The 19,844-nt window shown below is 39.4% G+C and overlaps 2 protein-coding genes across 2 annotated transcripts; one reads left to right on the top strand and one right to left on the bottom strand.

Moving 5' to 3' along the window:
• The first annotated feature begins 14 nt into the window (after positions 1 to 14).
• chek2 (checkpoint kinase 2) lies at positions 15 to 7,993 on the top strand. The gene is made up of 15 exons (XM_079348367.1): positions 15 to 183; positions 664 to 967; positions 1,264 to 1,388; positions 1,497 to 1,629; positions 2,363 to 2,453; positions 2,542 to 2,638; positions 2,912 to 2,965; positions 4,277 to 4,341; positions 4,801 to 4,900; positions 5,838 to 5,924; positions 6,017 to 6,180; positions 6,431 to 6,546; positions 6,623 to 6,708; positions 6,881 to 7,012; positions 7,123 to 7,993. Exons 2-15 carry the CDS (start codon positions 673 to 675, stop codon positions 7,240 to 7,242), a joined length of 1,665 nt encoding a protein of 554 aa, XP_079204493.1. The 5' UTR covers positions 15 to 183; positions 664 to 672; the 3' UTR covers positions 7,243 to 7,993.
• Positions 7,994 to 9,088: 1,095 nt separating this feature from the next.
• gstt2 (glutathione S-transferase theta 2) lies at positions 9,089 to 13,171 on the bottom strand. Its single transcript, XM_079362077.1, has 5 exons — positions 12,925 to 13,171; positions 12,399 to 12,486; positions 12,042 to 12,192; positions 11,153 to 11,329; positions 9,089 to 11,061 (listed from the first exon to the last, which is right to left on the bottom strand). The coding sequence occupies exons 1-5, from the start codon at positions 13,046 to 13,048 to the stop codon at positions 10,915 to 10,917; spliced, it is 687 nt and encodes a 228-aa protein (XP_079218203.1). The 5' UTR covers positions 13,049 to 13,171; the 3' UTR covers positions 9,089 to 10,914.
• Between the last annotated feature and the right edge of the window lie 6,673 nt (positions 13,172 to 19,844).

Here is a 19,844-nt window from a genome sequence, read left to right as displayed (position 1 = left end):
TTTTCATTGGCTGGATCATTCATGTGACGGTAGAGGAGAAATTTGACAAACGTTTCCTCCGCGATCCCGGTAAAAATAATATGTATATATATATAAATAACCACACGTGTCCCGTTTGTTTGAACCAGCACGGTTTGTTTACTTACAGTAAGCAGGAAGAGTAACCGGAGAGAGTATTTTCCGGTAAGTGTGTTTGTGTCTGGGCCACGTGTTTCAAACAGAGTTGTTATTGTGATATAAAACGGGTCAGTCTTATTGAACCAAAAGATCGAACAGGTTCTGACTTGTCTTTGATTCGGTCTTCAGTTTTCAGCGTAAACATCATTTTTCCCCAGCGAACTGCATTTACAAATCCTTTAACTTAACCTTTCCTCGTCAGCCGGACACGAATGGACAGGTCATGATTCAATGAGATCCCGCTTGATATGTTGCTCATAATTATAAGTTTAATATGTCCCGAAATAATGAGGAAATGAGTTTTCCTGATGTTTCCGTGTGTGCATTATGAGTAGATTAGTGAATTTAAATTGCAGGTGTAGTTTGGTGAACCGCTCTTCTGTTGTCTCTGGTGGTTAATAAATCTAATTTAAGGTTGGATGAGAACAAATCCGTGGTATTCAGAAACCCAGTATAACCAGTATGATTTAATGTTTCTAACCAAAGAGCTGCAGGATGTCCAAAGAGATTTCTCAGGAGGGGGAGCGGCCCCAGTCTGCATCTATGTCCCCGTCCCAGGCCCAGGCAACCCAGTCCACCCTGTCTCCATCCCAAGCCCAGTCTAAATCTCAGTCCCAGACTGGTTCCAGTTCCTCCAGTGGGCCTACCTCGGCAAGCCAGTCATCCAGTGGTTCAGGGACGCTGAGCAGCGTGGACACCATCCCTGTCAACCTTGCATCGGTCCCGGAGGAGCCTGAAGTACAACCCTGGGGTCGTCTGCTGCCCATGGCCCGAGCTTTCAGAAGCCATGGTGAGTCCACTATTTTCATCTTGACTTGCTAAGAGGATGAAGTGATATTTAGTCTTCTACTGGTTTTCAAATGACCATCATTGATATTTTCAGTGTAAGTTGTTTTTCTGTCATTTTTAGAAAACAATCTTACAAGATGAGAAATGCTTTTACCAGTCCTGAAACAAATTCACAAACAATACATTTGTGTGGTCCTTTTATCACTTTTGTACCTGAAGCCAAGTTTATTTGATTAACTAATAAACTAATAATAAATACCGGTAATTAACAATTATTTATTGTTTGTTTGTGTACAGACTGTGTGGAGGATCAGTACCTATTTGGACGGGACTCTAAGTGTAACTATGTTCTGGATGACCCGGATGATAGAGGATCCAAAAAATTCCGAATCTACAGCAAAAAACACTTCAGGATCTACAGAGTGAGATAACTTGATGTTGGTTAAGTAACCTAATTACCTGAGTCACTACCTGATTACTGTTGTATTCTTATTCTGACTGAAAAAAAAATGTCTTTTTGTGTATCTCAGGAGGGCAGCGAGGTGTTTGTTGAAGATTTCAGCAACAATGGGACATTTATTGACGGGATCCTGATCGGCAAAAACAAGAAGTTACCTCTTGTTAACAACGCAGTGCTCGCTCTGTCTGAAATACGAAACAAAGGTTAGAGAGACTGAAAAACTTAAGTACACACCTGTGTTAGTAATGGTGTGAAGTCCACATTAAACCTTACGCTGAAACTAGATACGTTCTACAGTAAGTTTTGTCAGTGTTTGGTTGCACCACAAAAAGGTGAGGTTTGTAACTTCCTACTGCCAGTCAGTGAAGAGCATTGTTTAATTCAGTGTTCATTACAATCTTCAACTTAATCACAAGGTCATTTAGAGGTACTCTAATGAAAAAGGATAGCAGGAGTACATATCATACATTTCTGAGGGACATAAACTATCACAGAGAACACATTACAGATGCCTCTAAAACCCTCTGTTCCTCCTCATCCTCCAAGTTATCACCACCTTTTAAAACGATGCACCTTGACCACCAGATTTTACAGAGGACGCCTTAAAGCCCATTTTCACGTTTCATCCAGTCCATCCTTTAAACCCAAGATGTCATCTGCATCGCTGTGTGTCTCGCTAACGACTTTTGCTGTATTTTGTGCCACCAGCGAGTGATGTGATGTAAATGTGACATTGACTCCAAATTGGTCTATAGCAGCTGGGTGTAAGATTTAAAACATTGAAACTATCTCAGCTGGTGTAACACGTCAACAGTGCTCAAACTCTGTCATAAGTTAGATTTAGACATTTAAACTAGGTTGCATTTAAACTTGCGCATAGCTGGTGCACTTTAATAACCAAGTGTCACTTCATACTGTCTGTCTTTCTGCCTTCAGTCTTTGTCTACATTGATCTGATGTCAGATGATCAGTCCACTTTACCCAAAGAGCTTCAGGAGAAATATGTGCTGACACGGCGGATTGGCACGTGAGTCTGACTCTGGACGTGCTTTTGTGATGTCACTTCCTTTGCACTGCACCACTGTTTCATATGCGAGAATGTATGTGTGTTTCAGAGGAGTGTGTGGTGAAGTCAAACTGGCCTTCGAGAGATCCACCTGCAAAAAATTTGCCGTGAAAATTATTAACAAAAAGAACTTTCAGTCTGAAGGGGTGAGTCATCTGAACTGCTCTCTGATTGGATGAGAACTGTCCTCCATCTTTCATCCCCTCTACCTTCCCTCACTTCTTTTTTTGATTCCTTGACGGATGTAGCAGTTTAAAGGTACGACTGAGAAAAACTACAAACATGGCACTCAGCATTGTTGTTAATTTAATGGATGTTTTAGATTTGGGCTATGGTCACATTGCCACAAAATACCTGTCTTTTCTAGTGCCAGTGACAGAGTACAATGGTGATCATGTTATCGTTTCTTCCCATGACAGACAGCGGTGAGAAACGCAGAAACAGAAATAGAGATTCTGCAGAGAATTGACCATGTGAGTGTGAAACCAAAGAAGAGAAATTTACTGATTTCATCTCCTTCCTCCTTTCCTTCTTTGATCTCCTTCATCCTTCTCTTCTCTTTCATGTGTGTGTGTGTGTATATATATATATATATATATATATATAAAGTTCTATATAGTTATATAAAGTTCCTCTCCTTTGTCTGCTTTCTCCCCATTGTTTCCCATTTATCCTTTTCCTTTCCGATTCCATTCCCTGTTTCCGCTCCTTTTTTCCTTTAGTCTAAAGCCTCGTTTCCACACAGCAGTCCGGTTCGGATCAGTACAGTTTGGTTCGATTAAGCCCAATCCCGTTTGCGTTTCCACAGCCACCCGTGCCTTATTTGGTAGGCGGCGTGTAAGCCAGATGCTGATAGCTGCTATGTAAATAGCGTCATATGATAGCAGCTAACCGCTAACAGCTAACTAATGAATTCAACAAAGGAGAAAAACGTTACACAAACAAAACCAACGCTGAAAGACATCCAGAAGTTTATCCACTTTGTCATTGGCATGTGACTCTTTATTACAAGAACTCAATCAAGCTTTGTTTCAGAGAAGGCTGTTTGCTGCGAGGAGAAATACAGACGTAAACAATCAGCTGTGGATGGTTTAAAGACGGCGGAGGTTTTGTTTGCCGACGTAACACAGGAAGTGACGATTCTTTCAATCAATCAACGGACTGCAGTGTTTAGCTCCACCATTTCGGGTGGGCTCCACATTCTTGGCACCCCAACAGAAGGGTCCCAAAAAGTGGGACGGTACGGATCGGTTATTTGGGAATCTTTCCCGGGATTAGTCTATGGAAACGCAGTAAAATGCGCACCGTACCGAGCCGGACCGCTCGGTGGAATCGGGGCTTTATTATCTCTCTTCATTCCTTCTTACTTCCTCCTTCTCCTCTTCATCCACCAACTCATGCCTTCATCTTCCCATCTTTCTCCTAACCTTTTCTTGTTTTCTGACCTTGGTTCTCCTCATCATCTTTCCTTGTTTCCTCTACTCCTCCCATTGTCTCAGCATTTCTGATTTTGTTTTCCTGGTTTCCTCTACTTGTCTCAAATATCGACTCGTCTTCTCCCTTGGTGTTGCCTCTTCCTCTCTTGTTTCTTGTTGTTTTCAAGTCTTCTCCTCTTTACTGTTTATTTGTTACTGTTCACCTCCCTTCTTTTCTCCTCTGCTGCTTTTTGCCTTCTTTCATTGTAATTCTTTCTTCTTGGCCCTCTCCTTCTTCACCCTCCTTTCTTCCTACCCTTGACTCTCCTTGTCTCCTCTTACAGTTTTGTCTCCTCTCCTCTCATGCAGCCTTGCCTAATAAAGACAGAAGACTTTTATCAGACAGACGACAGCTACTACATCGTTTTGGAGCTGTGAGTAACGTCAGCTATTTTAGCCATCACACTTTTTTTTTAACTAATCCTCCTTTGTCTATTGTTTTCATTTGTAACGTCCAGCTTCATTTGATCACATCAATTTTAGGTAACTATTTGAATAGATTGTGATTGATAACGGTGATCATCAATGCAAAGCACCACTCCTCCATTTTTACACCTTTAATACAAAAGCACTAAATGTCATATTGTTTGTTTAGTGGATGTTGTTTGGCCAGCGGTTGTGCGGGATGCGACGTGATATCCAACACTTGCGTGCTGTGTTAGGCTTTGGACTTGGTTTTAAAACATTATCTTTAGCTGCTGGATGCTAAGAGACAGTAGAACAACAAACATAAGTGGTCCAAAGGTCAATAGTAAGGATAGGAGAGTTGTCTTAAATGTTTGTCTCTCTCTGACATGACCTCCCTCCCCCTGTCTGCTTCTCTTGTCTGTCAGGATGGAGGGTGGAGAGTTGTTCAACAGAGTCAAGGCACAACAGCAGCTTAAAGAACATGTCGCTAAACTTTACTTCTACCAGATGCTTAAGGCTGTTCAGGTGAGAAGCAGAAACAGAAACGGTTACAATGGAAACGGTGTTTTTAAAACGTGTTCCAGAGTAAGAACGGTTGAAAACGGAGCTTTTTATCAGACGCTGTTTAAACTGGAAAAGCCCAGCTCCTCTAAAAGCAGGGAGGGACCTTATGCACAGGTGCTGTAAGGCTCCAGTCAATAGTCATGAGGGAGGAGGGGCACTAAAACAACTATGGTGGACTCCCCAATTCTGTTTTTGCTGCTCACTCCAAGTCCACATTTTAGCATGTCTTGAAGTAACAACCTCACCTCTTTGTTTGTCCTCACAAAATAAAATGTCTGCCTTTGGGAGCGATGTATCATCTTTGTGATTTTAAAGCATTTACATTGAATCCTCATTATATTGTTATTACCACATCAACTACTTTTCTTCCTGGGGTCTATACAATCAAAACAAGATCAATGAAATTCATGTTATTTATGAAGTTTGCAGTCATATAGCTATCCCCGCTGGTGTGTGACAGTAAGGGACCATAGGCAGATTTATATGCACACAGGCTGGTACATGTGTATGAACTCTTTGAGTATACACTTCAGACCAGGGTCGTCTACTACAGCGTAGACAGGCATAGCTTAAAAAAAAACGTCTGCTTTCCCTGTAAAGAGTTCCATCTTATTTTAATTAAAATGTTCAACAAGTTCGACTACACTGCGAACCCAGACTATCCCCACACAACTGATTGAAAGAAGAAGGCGGCTTGCTACTGAATGTTATTCTCCTTCTTCGTATGTTTCGTTGTCTACCTTCGTTTGTTGTTGAATCATTGTTTAAAAATTGGGGTGTGAATACTGCTATGTATGATTGCATACTCTAAAAAATAACATGAATACAGAAAATGAATCATATTGTTCTTTTTTTAAACGTGGTGTGTGTGCGTGTGTGTGTCTTTCTGTTTCTGTAGTATCTCCACAGTAACGGGATCATCCACCGAGATCTTAAACCAGAAAACATCCTGCTGTCTTCACAGAATGACGTCTGTCTCATCAAGGTACAAACACCTTCATCCTCATCCTCATCTTTACCGTCTCATAGCTACATTAACTGTGTCTTTTTTGCACGTGTGTGTTATTTGTACATCAGGTGACAGACTTTAACCAGTCTAGGATCTTGGAGGAGGCGATGTTGATGAGGACTCTGTGTGGGACTCCTAACTACCTTGCTCCTGAAGTCTTCACTCACGCCTCCACCACAGGTTACAGCCTTGCAGTGGATGCATGGAGCCTCGGAGTCCTGCTCTTTGTCTGGTAGGCTTGCTCGTCCTACAGACCTGTCCCTCTCCCTCTCTTATTGAGACTGTATTTTTAGTATCTTACTGTCTTCTGACCTTTTGATCTCTGTCTTTCTCTCCACCTCACCTGTCTTTTTTTTTTTTTACTTTTCTATAACCAAACCTGTCTTTACTTGTGTATGTCTTTCTCTCTCTACCTTTCCCTTCTGTCTGGCTCTTATACTTTATACCTATATTTCTTTCTTAACCTGTCTCCCTGTCTCTAGTCTGGGGGGCTATCCTCCATTTCACGAGAGCTTCAGCAAAAAAACAATAACAGAACAAATAATTGGAGGAGAATTCACAATGGTGCAGGCAAAGTGGAGACATGTATCGGATCAAGGTACTGCTTCTGTACTTAAGTATGCTACTATTACTACTATACTATTGGCACTCAGTGTGTGCGTGTGTGCTTACAGCGAAGGACGTAGTAAGGAAGCTTCTTGTGGTTGATCCTGGGAAGAGGATGACGATTGAGGAGGCTCTGAAACACCCCTGGCTACAGGTAACTACAGTAAACCTCATACACAACACAACAATAAACAAGGATACAAGATTAGATTGATGCTACAAAGTGGAAGTCATTGGGAGAAAGGCCCAGGTGCATGATGGGAGACTCAGGCTTAGCATGTCTCTGCTGCTTAGACTGGCTTTTTTTTTTCTCTGATTGTGGTTAGGATACCAGGATGTGCCGGTTGGCTCATAAACTCATGTACCCTCGTGATGAAGCGGATACAGCTGCTGCAGCTGATGACTACAACGCTGCTGCAGGTGATGCAGCTGATGATGCTGATGTTGCCGCTGCTATGGTAACCACGTGCACACCAATTCAGTTGTTCCTTTATTTTTTACCAGATTACAAATGTGTACTTACTCAACAGCCTTTAAATAAGTAACCCTGACTCCTCCTCCTCATCAGGACCCCGAATCAGCGGAGTCAGAACATTCAGGGAAGAAACGGGGAAGGGATGAAGGAGATGACGAGAATGATGAACACCCAGCCAAAAGAGGCAGAATCCCACCCCCTGCACCACTGTAATGAACCAGTCAGACTCGGTTCTGTTCTAATCCCAGCTGTTTCACAGAAGAGTTTTGCTGCCAGTGGAGTCTCATAGTGGAACAACCAAACTTGAGATTTTTCTTGTAAAAACAATGTACCTTTTATCCTTTGTAATAACCGTTAGCTTTTTCACATAAATGTTTTCCTTTGTAACAAGAGTCATTGGTGTCTCTTTTACATTTACATCCACATATGACCCTGCTAATCATTCATGTCCATGTGTAACTCGTAACAGAGACAACAGGGAAGCAAGATATCTCACTCTGAGCTATTTTGATAATTGAAAAATCACGTGATGTGGGCTATCTATAAATACCTCATCTACATGACATTAAAATGGTTGTTTGAAGTATTTCAAAATAACTTCAACCTTTCTTGACTTGACTTGAACTAATGAGACTTGTTGTTTCTGTCACAACTCGTACCACTCAGGCAGCCAATCACAGTCACATTATACATCATATGGTGAAACTTTTCATTTATAACAAGAAAAGCAATCACTATTAAATTAGTGAATTGACTGAGTAAAAAGTTCATTGATACAACCTGATATAAGTAATTAGTGGCAACGTAAAAAATATACATTTATTGTTATAGCTTAAAAATGGTTAAAATCATGTTCAGACTGTAACATGAGAGTAATAGTTTTTTTATTTTTCAGGCATGGCAGCCTTATGCTACTGCGCTGTTCACTACTGACAATGTAAATAAAGTACAAAGTTTCTATTAAGGTTTTTGTATTTTTTACTCTTCTGCCTTTAACTGTTTTATATATTTTTCTAAGTTTTCATTTATGGTAGTAAATGATCAGTTATTGATAATTATCAAGATAAGTCTTTATTCTTTCTTAAAGGCAGATTTTTCTGCTTCTCAGTGAAAGTTGAAGAAACCAGATGGTTAATTGCAGCTGAACCATACTTAATTGTCTGAACACGATAAGGTGTACTTGAACAGAGCAACATTTCACCATCATAAACATGGTGCTGAAAAATGTTGATAGGACAGTTTTTTTTGCTGTGCAGTAAACCTTGTTGGCCCGGTGCTTTCTGAGGGTCCACAATAACACTTGTTTGGAACCTTTGGTCATTTTTTTCCCGTCGGTGTGTTTTAACGGGTGATATTGTTTCCAAAGGTGGAAAGGGTTTGTGGCGTTGCCCGTTGACAAAAAAAACAAACAAGTTGAGTTGATTTCACTAAATATCATGAGCTCTGTTTCAAACATATCCACGACATTTTAAATAAATGTATAAATAAAACTTAAAGGATCCAGACTAATCACTTTCTTGCTCGAACAAATCCAATCCATAGATTCCCCCAAAGTTAACCCACCTTCTTCTATCAGTGTACCATGGTGGTTGTGTGGATATTTTCGAACGCCACAAAAATGTCATATTCTCCTTAAATCCAATCCTTATGCTATTGAAATATTATATCATTGCATCTGGAGCTGTGAAATATAGAAGTACCAGTGTGAGGAACACATTAAATTATAGAAAAGTGGGGCATGAAAGGCACAGTGTGTAGATCAAGTGTAGACACCACACGGGGGGCTACACATGCACACACGGCCTGCAGGAGGCCCTTCTGGCATGGGGCCCAAAGCAGTTGCCTGTGTTGACTGCTGACAGGCAGTGTCTCTTAATGTATATGGGGGTTACAGTATGTGAGCTCTAACAAACATGTGACACACATGCAAGATCGTCTTTAAGGTCTCATGACAATATCTTAACTGTATGGCCTGCAGATAAAACTTCATACTGTCAGGATGTACGGTGTTGCACAGGCGCGATGGTGCCGGTAAACAAATCCAACAGATGAGGAAAACTTCCATGAAATGTTATAAACTTTATTTCCCGTCGTTACAAAAATTATTTGAAATCATGATGAACTGCAGATCTAAGACCTGCTAACAACATTTAATTCACAATACATTGGCTTAAAAGCTTAGCCTAAAACCAGATGAGTAAAGTCATGGAACCAGCTGCCTCACTAAGACCAGAAGAAACTTCCCCAGTCCAGAGAGAGACTATGCTCACAATTGAAAATAGCCTTGATTGATGACATCTTTGAACTAGGAGTTAAAGCCCTACTAACATTTAATATATGGTAGACCACTATCTTTAACACCTAATCTCTAATTAAAGATTATACTGTATTTAGACATGGTCTGGATTGCCATGATAGAAGTGATGTGGGTTACGTTTGCAGTGCATTTATACTGCAGTCTGAGCTGTATTGACAAATCAGCAGGCTTTGGTGTATGCAGGAGGAACAGTCCGTGTGAGGCAGCAAAAATAAGGCAGGATGTTATCTGCCCTGAAAACAAACCAACTCCCATCGCTTGTAATCTAATGATAATTTATCAATCTCTAAACGTATCTGGATAAAAGTGCAGCTGACAATCCATAATAGATCAAACATTTCAATTTGAGTCTGAAATCAGCTTGACTCTGTGTTGCTTGAACTAATTAGCGTTTAGTTTCACTGACTACCTGAAAGGCATATAAAATTAATCGACGTCCATTCCTAAAACTCGCTATTTAAAAAGTGTTTTTCTTCTTCTCCTGAGACCTGACAAAGCTTGCATGTTTACTTCTATAAACATATGCAACATGACAAGTTGGCAAACTCAATCCCCATTAACCTGAAGTAAATCTAAATAATCATTTTATTTTTTTCATGCTGAAGGGTTTCGAGATTGGTTTTCATCCAAACATATTTAATTTTACATACACTGTCATAGTTTACAGTGTCTTGACATGTGTCTGTGCAGAGACACTTAGGCACAAAAGATAACACTTTAACATGCACTTCATTGAGAGAACCGTTTTTCACTGATTGGTGACATGGACAAAAAATTATTTGTCATTTCTTCAACAATATTTTGGTTTGTTTCGGACATTACGCTCTACAAGTTAAGATTAACTTCATGTCCCTGTGGTGCAACCACACAATGACACAACTTAAGTTACAAACTAACTAGTTTCAACCTAGGGTTTAATGTGGACTTTGAAACCAGTCTTAATACAAAACCTAAACAGAGCTGTGCAACAGGCCACAGACTCCTCAGCTCGTCCGGGTTTAGCTCTGTTCTCTGCCTCCAAAGACAAATTAAATTTGAATGTCTATGCTTCTCTTACTGCTGTGTTATTTGTTTATTCTGTTCAATTGTATTTCTGCTTATTTTTTATCTTGTATTTGATTTTACTTTTACTTTGTTAAGGCATCCTTTCGTGTTAGTTATTTGTCAGCAAGCTGCTGCAAGAAAAAAAAAGCTGCCTTACCACAATTTAAAATTCAAATCACTTTGAAGGGAACTGGTTCTTCTGTTATTGCATCAACATTTAAATATTTAGCTTCAGTGATATGTTAAATCTGTAGCTACTGAATCATGGAAGGCTTTTTATTAACTGAGTCTGACATGTTTTTTTAGTGATTAAAAACAGGTATCTGATAATATGATTATGCAGTGGAAAAAACCTCTGGTCTATTCTCAGATTACTTATTAAAGGTTGAATCAAAACAAAGTGAGTCTTCAGGAGGAAACAAACACCTGAACATCACCTGTAATCGTCATTACCTTCATCCTTCTCTTTTTGTTTCCAAGCTAATCACACTGTCACTTCTGTGATTCATCCCCCTCTGATGATTTCACAGCTTGGCTTTGCGGCGGTCTCTGACAGCATACAGTACACTGTGTGCTTTGTCGAAGGAATCTCCAACGGCGGACTGAACTCTGTTTCTCCAGTGTTGCAGCTGAGGATGCTGCTGCAGGATATCTCTTCCTCCTGCTATAGGCTGCAGAGGGACACACTGATCATGCTCTGAACCATACCACGACCAACTGCTAAACAACTTCAATCTATAGCTTGACCAATCAGACTCTGACCTGCATGATCTCACAGACGGCAAGGAGGTCAGCCACAGTGATGTCATCACCGCAGAGAAAAGGCTGACGGCGGAGAAACATGGACTCCAGTTTGTCCAAAGTGTCTTGGAGCTGAGAGAGAGCACGATTCAAACGCACCTCGTCAACATGAGAGCTTGTCTGAGCTGGGAGGAGCACCTGGGACAAATGTACGGAGAGTTTCTCACTCACACTGGCCAATACATTTAGATTGTTAATATATTGTGTGTGCATGTTTGTGTGCTGTTATAGTTGTATCTTTATGAGAACCAGTGTGAGGGCCTCATCAAGTTTTTCTGACAAATCGCATATTATTATTCCATACAAAAAACTACAATCATAGATCAACCAATACAGCCAGACTGTTCCTTTATATGAGAACAGAAGATTCTCATCTATTAAATGGTTTTTGTAGATTATCATACTTACTTTTAATTACATGGTAGGCCTACTGTACTGTGACTTTTACCCTTATGTTTAATAACTCTTCTTATATTTTTTATTTGATCTCCTCTTGAGTTTTTATTGGCTTCTTTAAAGCAGTTAAACCTTGTCTTACAATGCATTTATTTCCCCTTTGTCATGATGCTTATAAATTCTCGTGTGAATGCCTTTCTTTTTGAAATTTGCTATACAAATATACCTCCCAAGCCTGCCTTTAAAATACAAATGTCTAAGTTACAACATCAAATGCAAAAAAACTGTGACTCCAATTGGAGAAGAGCATATAAATTGTATTTATTTATGCTACACTCTCCTTCATCCCTTCAGTTAAGCGGTTAAATTCATAATTAATTGAGTATGGTCTTTGGTTAATGCCTAAAATCTTTTTAATGGTAATGTGATCACCAAAATATTATTGTATATTTACCTCTAATATAAAGACTTTGGCAGCGTGGGGTCGCGTGTTAGTGTGATGCCAGGCTGTGTATTCGTCCACTCTGGCTCGTCTCTCTGGTTGGCGGGGATACCAGTGCTCCGGAATGTCATACTTTGTGACCAGGTACTTCATTATAGCGTCACTTCAGCACACACACACACACACACACACACACACACACACACACACACACACACACACACACACACACACACACACACACACACACACACACACACACACACACACACACACACACACACACACACACACACACGTTCAAGGTGTTGTTATTCAGTATTTGTAAAATACCCACTAAAATCAGTGTGCGCGTGCGCGTGCGTGTACCTCTCAGTAAGGACGAAGCCGTTGTCTTCCATGACAGGAACTTTCTGCATAGGGTTCAACTTTGTAAAGTCTGGAGTCCTCTGTTCTCCTACATATAATGCAACGTCAATAACACTCATCCAGAATTAGTAATAGCTGTATGATGTCTGGTCATCATACAGACCAGGCGATCAATAATGTCCTATAGCCACCTCACACATTTGTTTGAAGAATCCAATTTGTTATTATAGGCATATTATTGACTCCGACTTTTGTAATCCGAAATAATCATATAGAAATTTAACTTGTACCTGGTTTAAATCTTCTTCTTTTTTAAACCGCAAACGCCATTTTAAATAAAGATTTATTGACCTGTGATCTAGGTCAAAGTTCTTCAGGCACAGGTGGTTTGAGCAGAAAGAGCAGAAAGTCTTTGTAATCTTACGAGACTCACTGGCCACCTTTCATATCGGTTTATTTGTCTTAACAAATGAATAGTTAACTAGTTATCCAATGACTCGGTTGCCGTGTTGTCAGTTAAGCTCACCTTTTCTCAAAGCCACGCTGCGGACTGTGTGCGGGATCTTGTTGCAGGTGAGCAAGATGTGCACGGCCCTGCAGGGCTGCGACATGAGGTCCAAATACACCTCCACCAACCTGCGAGCTGCCATGGATACTGATCCGCTCTAACTGGGCTAAATGATGAAACAAACTTGACACATGAGAGACAACAACACAGACAGAAACAGCTGACTTTCTTCCTCAGTGTGTCTCAGTTGTTTGTTCCTGGTTAATGTTACTCAGCTGCGCCCCCAAAGGCCTCTCATGTCATTTAAGTTCATTTTACAGTCTGTGGTTAAACCTTGTGGACATGTTCACATTTCTGGCGTCAGATTTATTAGAACATTTATTAGATGGAATGATGATTGAACAGACCCCATGGGATTTTTTTTCAGGGGTTTTCGTCCTATACATCATGAGGTAGGCCTATAGCAGAAGGATCAATTATTGGTCCAATTCTGGTTTCCCTGTACATGCTCCCATTAGGACATATCATCTGCCACCATAACATTTCATTTTGTGGTTATGCTGATGACACCCAATTACATCTATCCATCAAACCCTCCTAACACAATATACTGGCTACACTTCAAAGCTGTTTCGCTGATAAAAAACTGGATGACACAAAACTTTTAATGACTAAATTCAAAACAGAAATGCTTCTTATTGGCCCTGAACAAGATCTAGCATCTACGGACTGTAAACAGACTTGCCTTTTTAGCATACAGATCAAATTAATATTTCATATCTCCTTTTTTTGTTTTAACTATCTCTTTGTCGGAACTTGGCTGTTTCTGTGTCTCCTGATTTTCTCTTTTAAATTCTTTTGTATAACACTTTGTGCTCCTGTCTCTCGAAAAGTGCTCTAAAATAAAGTATTGTTGACATTATTATTCATCTGTATTATAATGAAAACTTAAAGTTTAATTTAGTGTAAAATAACAACAGTGACATCAAGTGGTGAAAGAAATAGACTACCACTGCTGCATAAGTGTCTGTGTGTGTGTGTGTGTGTGTGTGTGTGTGTGTGTGTGTGTGTGTGTGTGTGTGTGTGTGTACGAAAGGAGAGGTTTACTTTATGTACTCTTGTCAATTTAGTTGCATCATTCAGAAACGCATTGTAACCCTTGAAATCATCCTCTCCAACTACAAATGTGCCAATATACCTTTAGCTCTACATACTGTGGATTTGTGCACTTGTGTTTAAACAATCCAGCTGCAAGATATGTAAAAGCCAGACACACTTGTAACGAATGAGGGCTCTGTTTCGACGCGTTTCAAATTGCATGCCAGAGAGCAAAAGGACTAAAGTGACAGTGGAAAACAAAAATGTGTCCTTCTGTGACCTGTATGAAGGCGAGACAGTAGAACTTACTTATGTCTACCATAGGCCCACCTTTAACCCTGTCAAAGTCTTGTAGCTGAGAGTCACTGCAATTCCAGAGACGGACAGAGAAACAGTGTAAGTTTCTGCATAAACAGTGCTGCATAAATGAGCATCATTCAATCGCCAATATGTTATAATAAATCTGAACATTTGTTCATTTCCAAAGTTCACATTACTATTGTTTCATAATGTAAATGTAATGAATATAAAGTAACCTTCTACATATTAAAATATACAATAACAGACTCAAACACCATAATGTAATGCAAGCAGAAATTGTGTCATTCAAGTGTTTCCCCCATGTTTAGGGTTAAATTAGCAACATTCAGTCATTTACCATTCTATGAGTGAGTGCTGTCAGAAGGGGTCCCTGAGGGATGGTTACAAATGTAGTTCAAAATTTCTACCACAGGTTTGGCATGGTTCCCCAAGCCTGCCTTGTTTTTTGCAAGCAACACCTCTGATTACAAAAAATATTACAACTGGCATTACAATAATATTAGTTAGTGATGTTGAAATGACATTAATGACTTAGTTACCCATGTAATTAATTCAGCATTGCGTGACAATGGCACAAGTAGTTGGTGTCTATTCATCAACAAGAATTCAATTCAACAAGAACGCCACCTGGGATGAAATTAGTGAATGCCAGCAGAGGAGCATTAGCCAATCATTTATCTGGAGTGTTCCAGGAGGGCAAATTACACACTCCTTGTGACATCTCAGCACTCGGTAACTCTGATAAACATGCACAAACTATTATGTGTTTGTGCCACAACCAATGGTGCAGGGAACGACCTAGAGTGCCTAGCATCGACTACAAGCCGCCAACCACTTCACTATTTGGAGATTACAAAAGTATTAGGCAAAAAAACAAAAGACCAGTTGGTCCAATGTAAAAAAACCCAACATGTTACAGTAATTGAAAAGTTTTTAAGGTATTGCAATATGTTGTACATTAAAATGTTTAAAGTTGTCACATAATCCTATACTGCCCAGTTTGCGATGTGTAGTCTTGAGATATGTGTTTAAAGAGCAACAAACCCTGCACAGTGTCTCCACCAATCAGGCACTGTGGTAAGATTGAGGATAAGAGCGAGCAGTTAGAGTTCAGTTCAAGTCTCATTATGTTGCTCTCTCAGCTGCTCGTCTGCTGTCTCACTGCTTTGTCTCTCATCTGTCCGCAAGGTAAGACAGCCACAGTTATTACACACCTTTGAGCTATACGATATACTATATATCGATACATCTATAGATATATAGTATACTTATGTTCATATTTGCCTGCTGTCTTTTAAAATGTCAGAAATTGCTTAATGGTTCTGTCTACACAAATAATGTGTGCATTATTGACCGTTTTAACATTTATCTAATTATTGTCATGTTAAAACAGGACAACAGTACACTACATCTGTTTATTAATAATAAGTCAAAGTGTGGATTGTACTTATATGAATCCAGCCTGTCTTCTGCAGTGTGTATGCAACTCTGTTATTTCACAGTGTTTATTTTTACTTTGTGTCCTGCAGCTGTTCTCAGTCTAAATGTTAATTTTATGCAGGGTTAACATGAGCAGATACAGCTTCTGGCATCGACCGTTAACCTTTAAAGACCTGTGCGCCCCCAAACCTTTACCACGGCTTTTACATCATTTTTATGTATTTTATTATGCGTTTATATTAATTTATTTTTAAATTATATAGATTCTAACAGCAGAAATTCTGTCAATGAGAAAATGAGGAATGGATAATGATTTGTGTGTGTGTGTGTGTGTGTGTTAGGAGGCTGTCTCCAGTGTTTTGGTTGTAATGTCGGCGGAGGGCGTGGCCGGGGGCGGGGTCATGTGGAGCTGGGCTGCAGCCAACCCGAGGTCATCAACTGCAGTCAAACTGACGGAGGGTTCAAACTCAGATTTTGCCTCACAACATACAGCAGTCAGTATCTTTATGTGTCAGTCCATCTGTCTTTAACAATCTGTCTGTAGGTTTAAAATTCTTATTTTAACAGTCTTGCAGTAATGATCTTAATCATGTGTATAGGTTGTGACAAAACAAGAGGTTTATGTCTTCATTAGTAGCCTGAATTATTTACCTGTTATGACTATCGGACTATAAACTGAAAGTTAGCTATATCCAGATGAACATTGTTTCAGGTCTTGTCAAACCAAATTGACAACAAAGAACAAGATGTGATTAAAACTTCAATTCTGACGTTTCATGAAAAAAAATTGGTGACCCGCTTTTTACTTATATTACATTAAAATTAAATTATTACAAAAGCTGTTTGTTTGACTTTGTTGAAATTCAGCCATATTTAGTCTATCCTTTATGGATACAAACTTCAGTATAGCCAGAATAGGGGGCAAGAAAATAAAACAAATCTGACTTGAATCTTGAATTTCCCTTGGGATCAATAAAGTATCTATCTATCTATCTATCTATCTATCTATCTATCTATCTATCTATCTATCTATCTATCTATCTATCTATCTATCTATCTATCTATCTATCTATCTGTCTGTCTGTCTGTCTGTCTGTCTGTCTGTCTGTCTGTCTGTCTGTCTGTCTGTCTGTCTGTCTGTCTGTCTGTCTGTCTATCTATCTTATCTTGTGTTTCTATTTGTTTTAATTTATCTTTTACCCATTAGCTTTGTTTACAGAGCACCAAAAACCAATGCTACAAAGTTCTTTACATAATGTACTTATCCTGAAAAATGTACACAAAGATTCAATAAAACCTTGGAAGAAAAACAAAAAATAGCAATGAACATGACACAGGGCTTTCACACTTGCAGAAAACTCATGAAAAACTCCTCATATTTGCCAGAGAAGTTGAACGTGTGAACGCGAAGGGCCACATTTTTCAGTTGCACTTCACCTGGGGCTTCTCCTTCAAACCCCTAATATTTTTTCTGCAACAAGTCAAAGTGAGCTAATGTGAGATCACAGCAGGATATTATCTGGATAATTCACCTCAAATTAAGTACTGTATTTGTAAACAAAAGCTGAAATTAAACCATCTATACATACATACATACATACATACATACATACATACATACATACATACATAAATATATATATATTTCCAACCTCACTGTGAACTAATGTAGTCCAATGTTCCCTATCGGTAGTAACAAAAAATAATGTTCTTTTTTGCTTGAAAGTTACTTAAATAATAGCCACAAAATCAATCTCTCTGTTTGTATCTGCAGAGTATCTGGACTTGGTTTTGTCACGGGGATGTGCTACATCTCGTCACTGTCATCAGACAGAGCTTCCTGGCATAGAGGTTACTTGCTGTGATTGGTCGCTGTGTAATGGTGGACCACTGGCAGGATCAGTCATTGCTGTCATTGTCAGCTCCATCACAATCTCCTGGTTTTCTCTTTGGGCATCCTGAGTATATCATCATCACTAACTACATGCAGGACCACTGACTGAAGATGGAACACATTGAGCATCTGCAGAGATGTCTTTTGTTCACAGGGATTTTATTGTCAGTTCATCAGTTTCGTTTCTGGCCTGCTCAGGGCCTGAGGAAGAAAATCTGTGCTAACATTAATAGTTGTGTTTATTATGTTTATCTCTTACAGAAATGTATGGAGCAGGTTAGAGATCCAATATGAAAAAAATGACAGTGTGACAAGTGGAAAAGTTAAACACTGAGGATGGTTTGTCAGTAAAGTGTAAGTTAAGGGGGATGTTTTCATAAGACTTGAATAAAAATGACAAATGATAAATGCAGTGTTACTCATTTCTATCTGATTTGGGGCTATTGTTGAGAACTTAATGAGGAATTGAAAAAAAAAACTCAATCTAACTCCTTTTCAAGCAGGTATACTTTTTGGTTTGAGTTAAATATCGCCCTTGAATTAAAATTTAGAATTCATGTAATTCAAATCCTGATCAACTCACCTTGTTATCCCCTTGTTTTATTTACCTACCAAACTTGAACTAACTGTATTTAGAAATTGAAACAGTTCAAATTATGCATTTGTTGATTTATTTATTTTTTCAGGCAAGTCAAGGCAAGGCAAGTTTATTTATATAGTGCTGCTCAGACACAAGGCAATTCACAGGGCGTTACAGACATAACAGAAATACATTTAAAAAGCTCAAGGACAGAGTGCAACAGAAAGATTTACATCATTAAAAGACAGAAGAATGTAAAAGTACTCGATAAGGTAACATCTTTTAGAAACTATTAATTTGTTGGTGTAAGGCAGAAATTATATTTCTAATTGAAAGCCTGAGCGAATAATATAGTTTTAAGGCCTGATTTAAAGGGGCTGAGTGTGGCAGCAGTCCACAGGTGTTCAGAAAGTTTGTTCCACAGGTGAGGAGCGTTGAAGAGCTGCTTCTGACTCTGGGAACACTGAGTAAACCTCTCCCTGGGGACCTGAGCGGTCTGGATGTTTTATATTCTACGTAGATCTGACATGTATTTAGGCCCAAGACCATTCAATACTTTTTAGAGCGGTAGTAAGATTTCTGATCCTCTGACACACAGGCAGTCAGTGCAGTGATTGAAGCGCAGGTGTAATTTGCTCCACCCTCTTTGTGTTGGTGAGGGCTGCTACGTTCTGGATCAGGTGCAGCTGTCGGACCGATTTTTTACTGAGGCCTGTAAACACACCATTACAATAATCCAGCCTGTTGAAAATAACAGGTTTATCTGAATCCAGTTTAGTCAGAAAACCTTTGATTCTTGCAATATTTTTCAGATGGTAGTAAGCTGATTTTGTTACCATCTTAATGTGGTTGTTGAATTTCAGATCTGAGTCCATAATCTCACCAAGATTTCTGGCTTGATTTGTTGTTCTAAACATCACACATGTTTTTCTCTCCTCACAGGTTAGGTACATTATGTTATATAAGTTTTATATACGTTTTTCTAAAACTTGGCTAATGCCAACTGCACAGGTTTAACTTTTACTCTCAGTCACATAGGGGCTGCTAAATCTTGTTTGGGGGATTATTGTATAGAGAGGGGAGGGGGGACTGCGGGTGTGTATTGTAACCAATGTCTTGTGTCCTGACTGTCTGTATACTGCTACTGGATGCCCTGAATTTCCCTCAGGATCAATAAAGTATCTATCTATCTATCTATCTATCTATCTATCTTAAGGACATGGATTCAAGACGAGCACTGACCTCTGACCTTTCCTCTTTGGGGCCAAAAACAATCACCTCAGTCTTTTCTGGATTCAGTTGTAGAAAGTTCTGACACATCCATCAGTGATTTCGCTGATGCACTTGCTCAGTGACTCTGGTCATTCGTTGACACTGAGAGTTGTGTGTCATCTGCATAGTTATGATAGGAAACGTTGTAATATTCCATGATCTGAATGAGGGAGCATGTAGATGTTAAATAAAAGCGGCCCAAGTATGGATGAACCTTGAGGAACATGTGATCTTTACATGCTCAGATTCATCATTACCAACAGACACAGTGTAGACCCTGTCCTGCAAATTAATTTAAGACTATTACAGAAACTACAAGCCAGTTTTCAAGTC

The sequence above is a fragment of the Symphodus melops genome (assembly GCF_947650265.1).
Source record: "Symphodus melops genome assembly, chromosome: 1".
Classification (NCBI taxonomy): Eukaryota; Metazoa; Chordata; class Actinopteri; order Labriformes; family Labridae; genus Symphodus; species Symphodus melops.
The sequence above is the reverse complement of the archived record's forward strand: the minus strand, read 5'-3'. Positions and strand labels throughout refer to the sequence as shown.

Coding starts and splice junctions, on each gene's coding strand:
- chek2 (XM_079348367.1), top strand. CDS start 673: ATGTCCAAAGAGATTTCTCAGGAGGGGGAGCGGCCCCAGTCTGCATCT. Junction 1,630..2,362: donor GTCTGAAATACGAAACAAAG/GTTAGAGAGACT, acceptor TTCTGCCTTCAG/TCTTTGTCTACATTGATCTG. Junction 7,013..7,122: donor CTGATGTTGCCGCTGCTATG/GTAACCACGTGC, acceptor CCTCCTCATCAG/GACCCCGAATCAGCGGAGTC.
- gstt2 (XM_079362077.1), bottom strand. CDS start 13,048: ATGGCAGCTCGCAGGTTGGTGGAGGTGTATTTGGACCTCATGTCGCAG. Junction 12,193..12,398: donor GGCTTCGTCCTTACTGAGAG/GTACACGCACGC, acceptor TGTGTGCTGAAG/TGACGCTATAATGAAGTACC. Junction 11,330..12,041: donor CCAAAGTCTTTATATTAGAG/GTAAATATACAA, acceptor CATTTGTCCCAG/GTGCTCCTCCCAGCTCAGAC.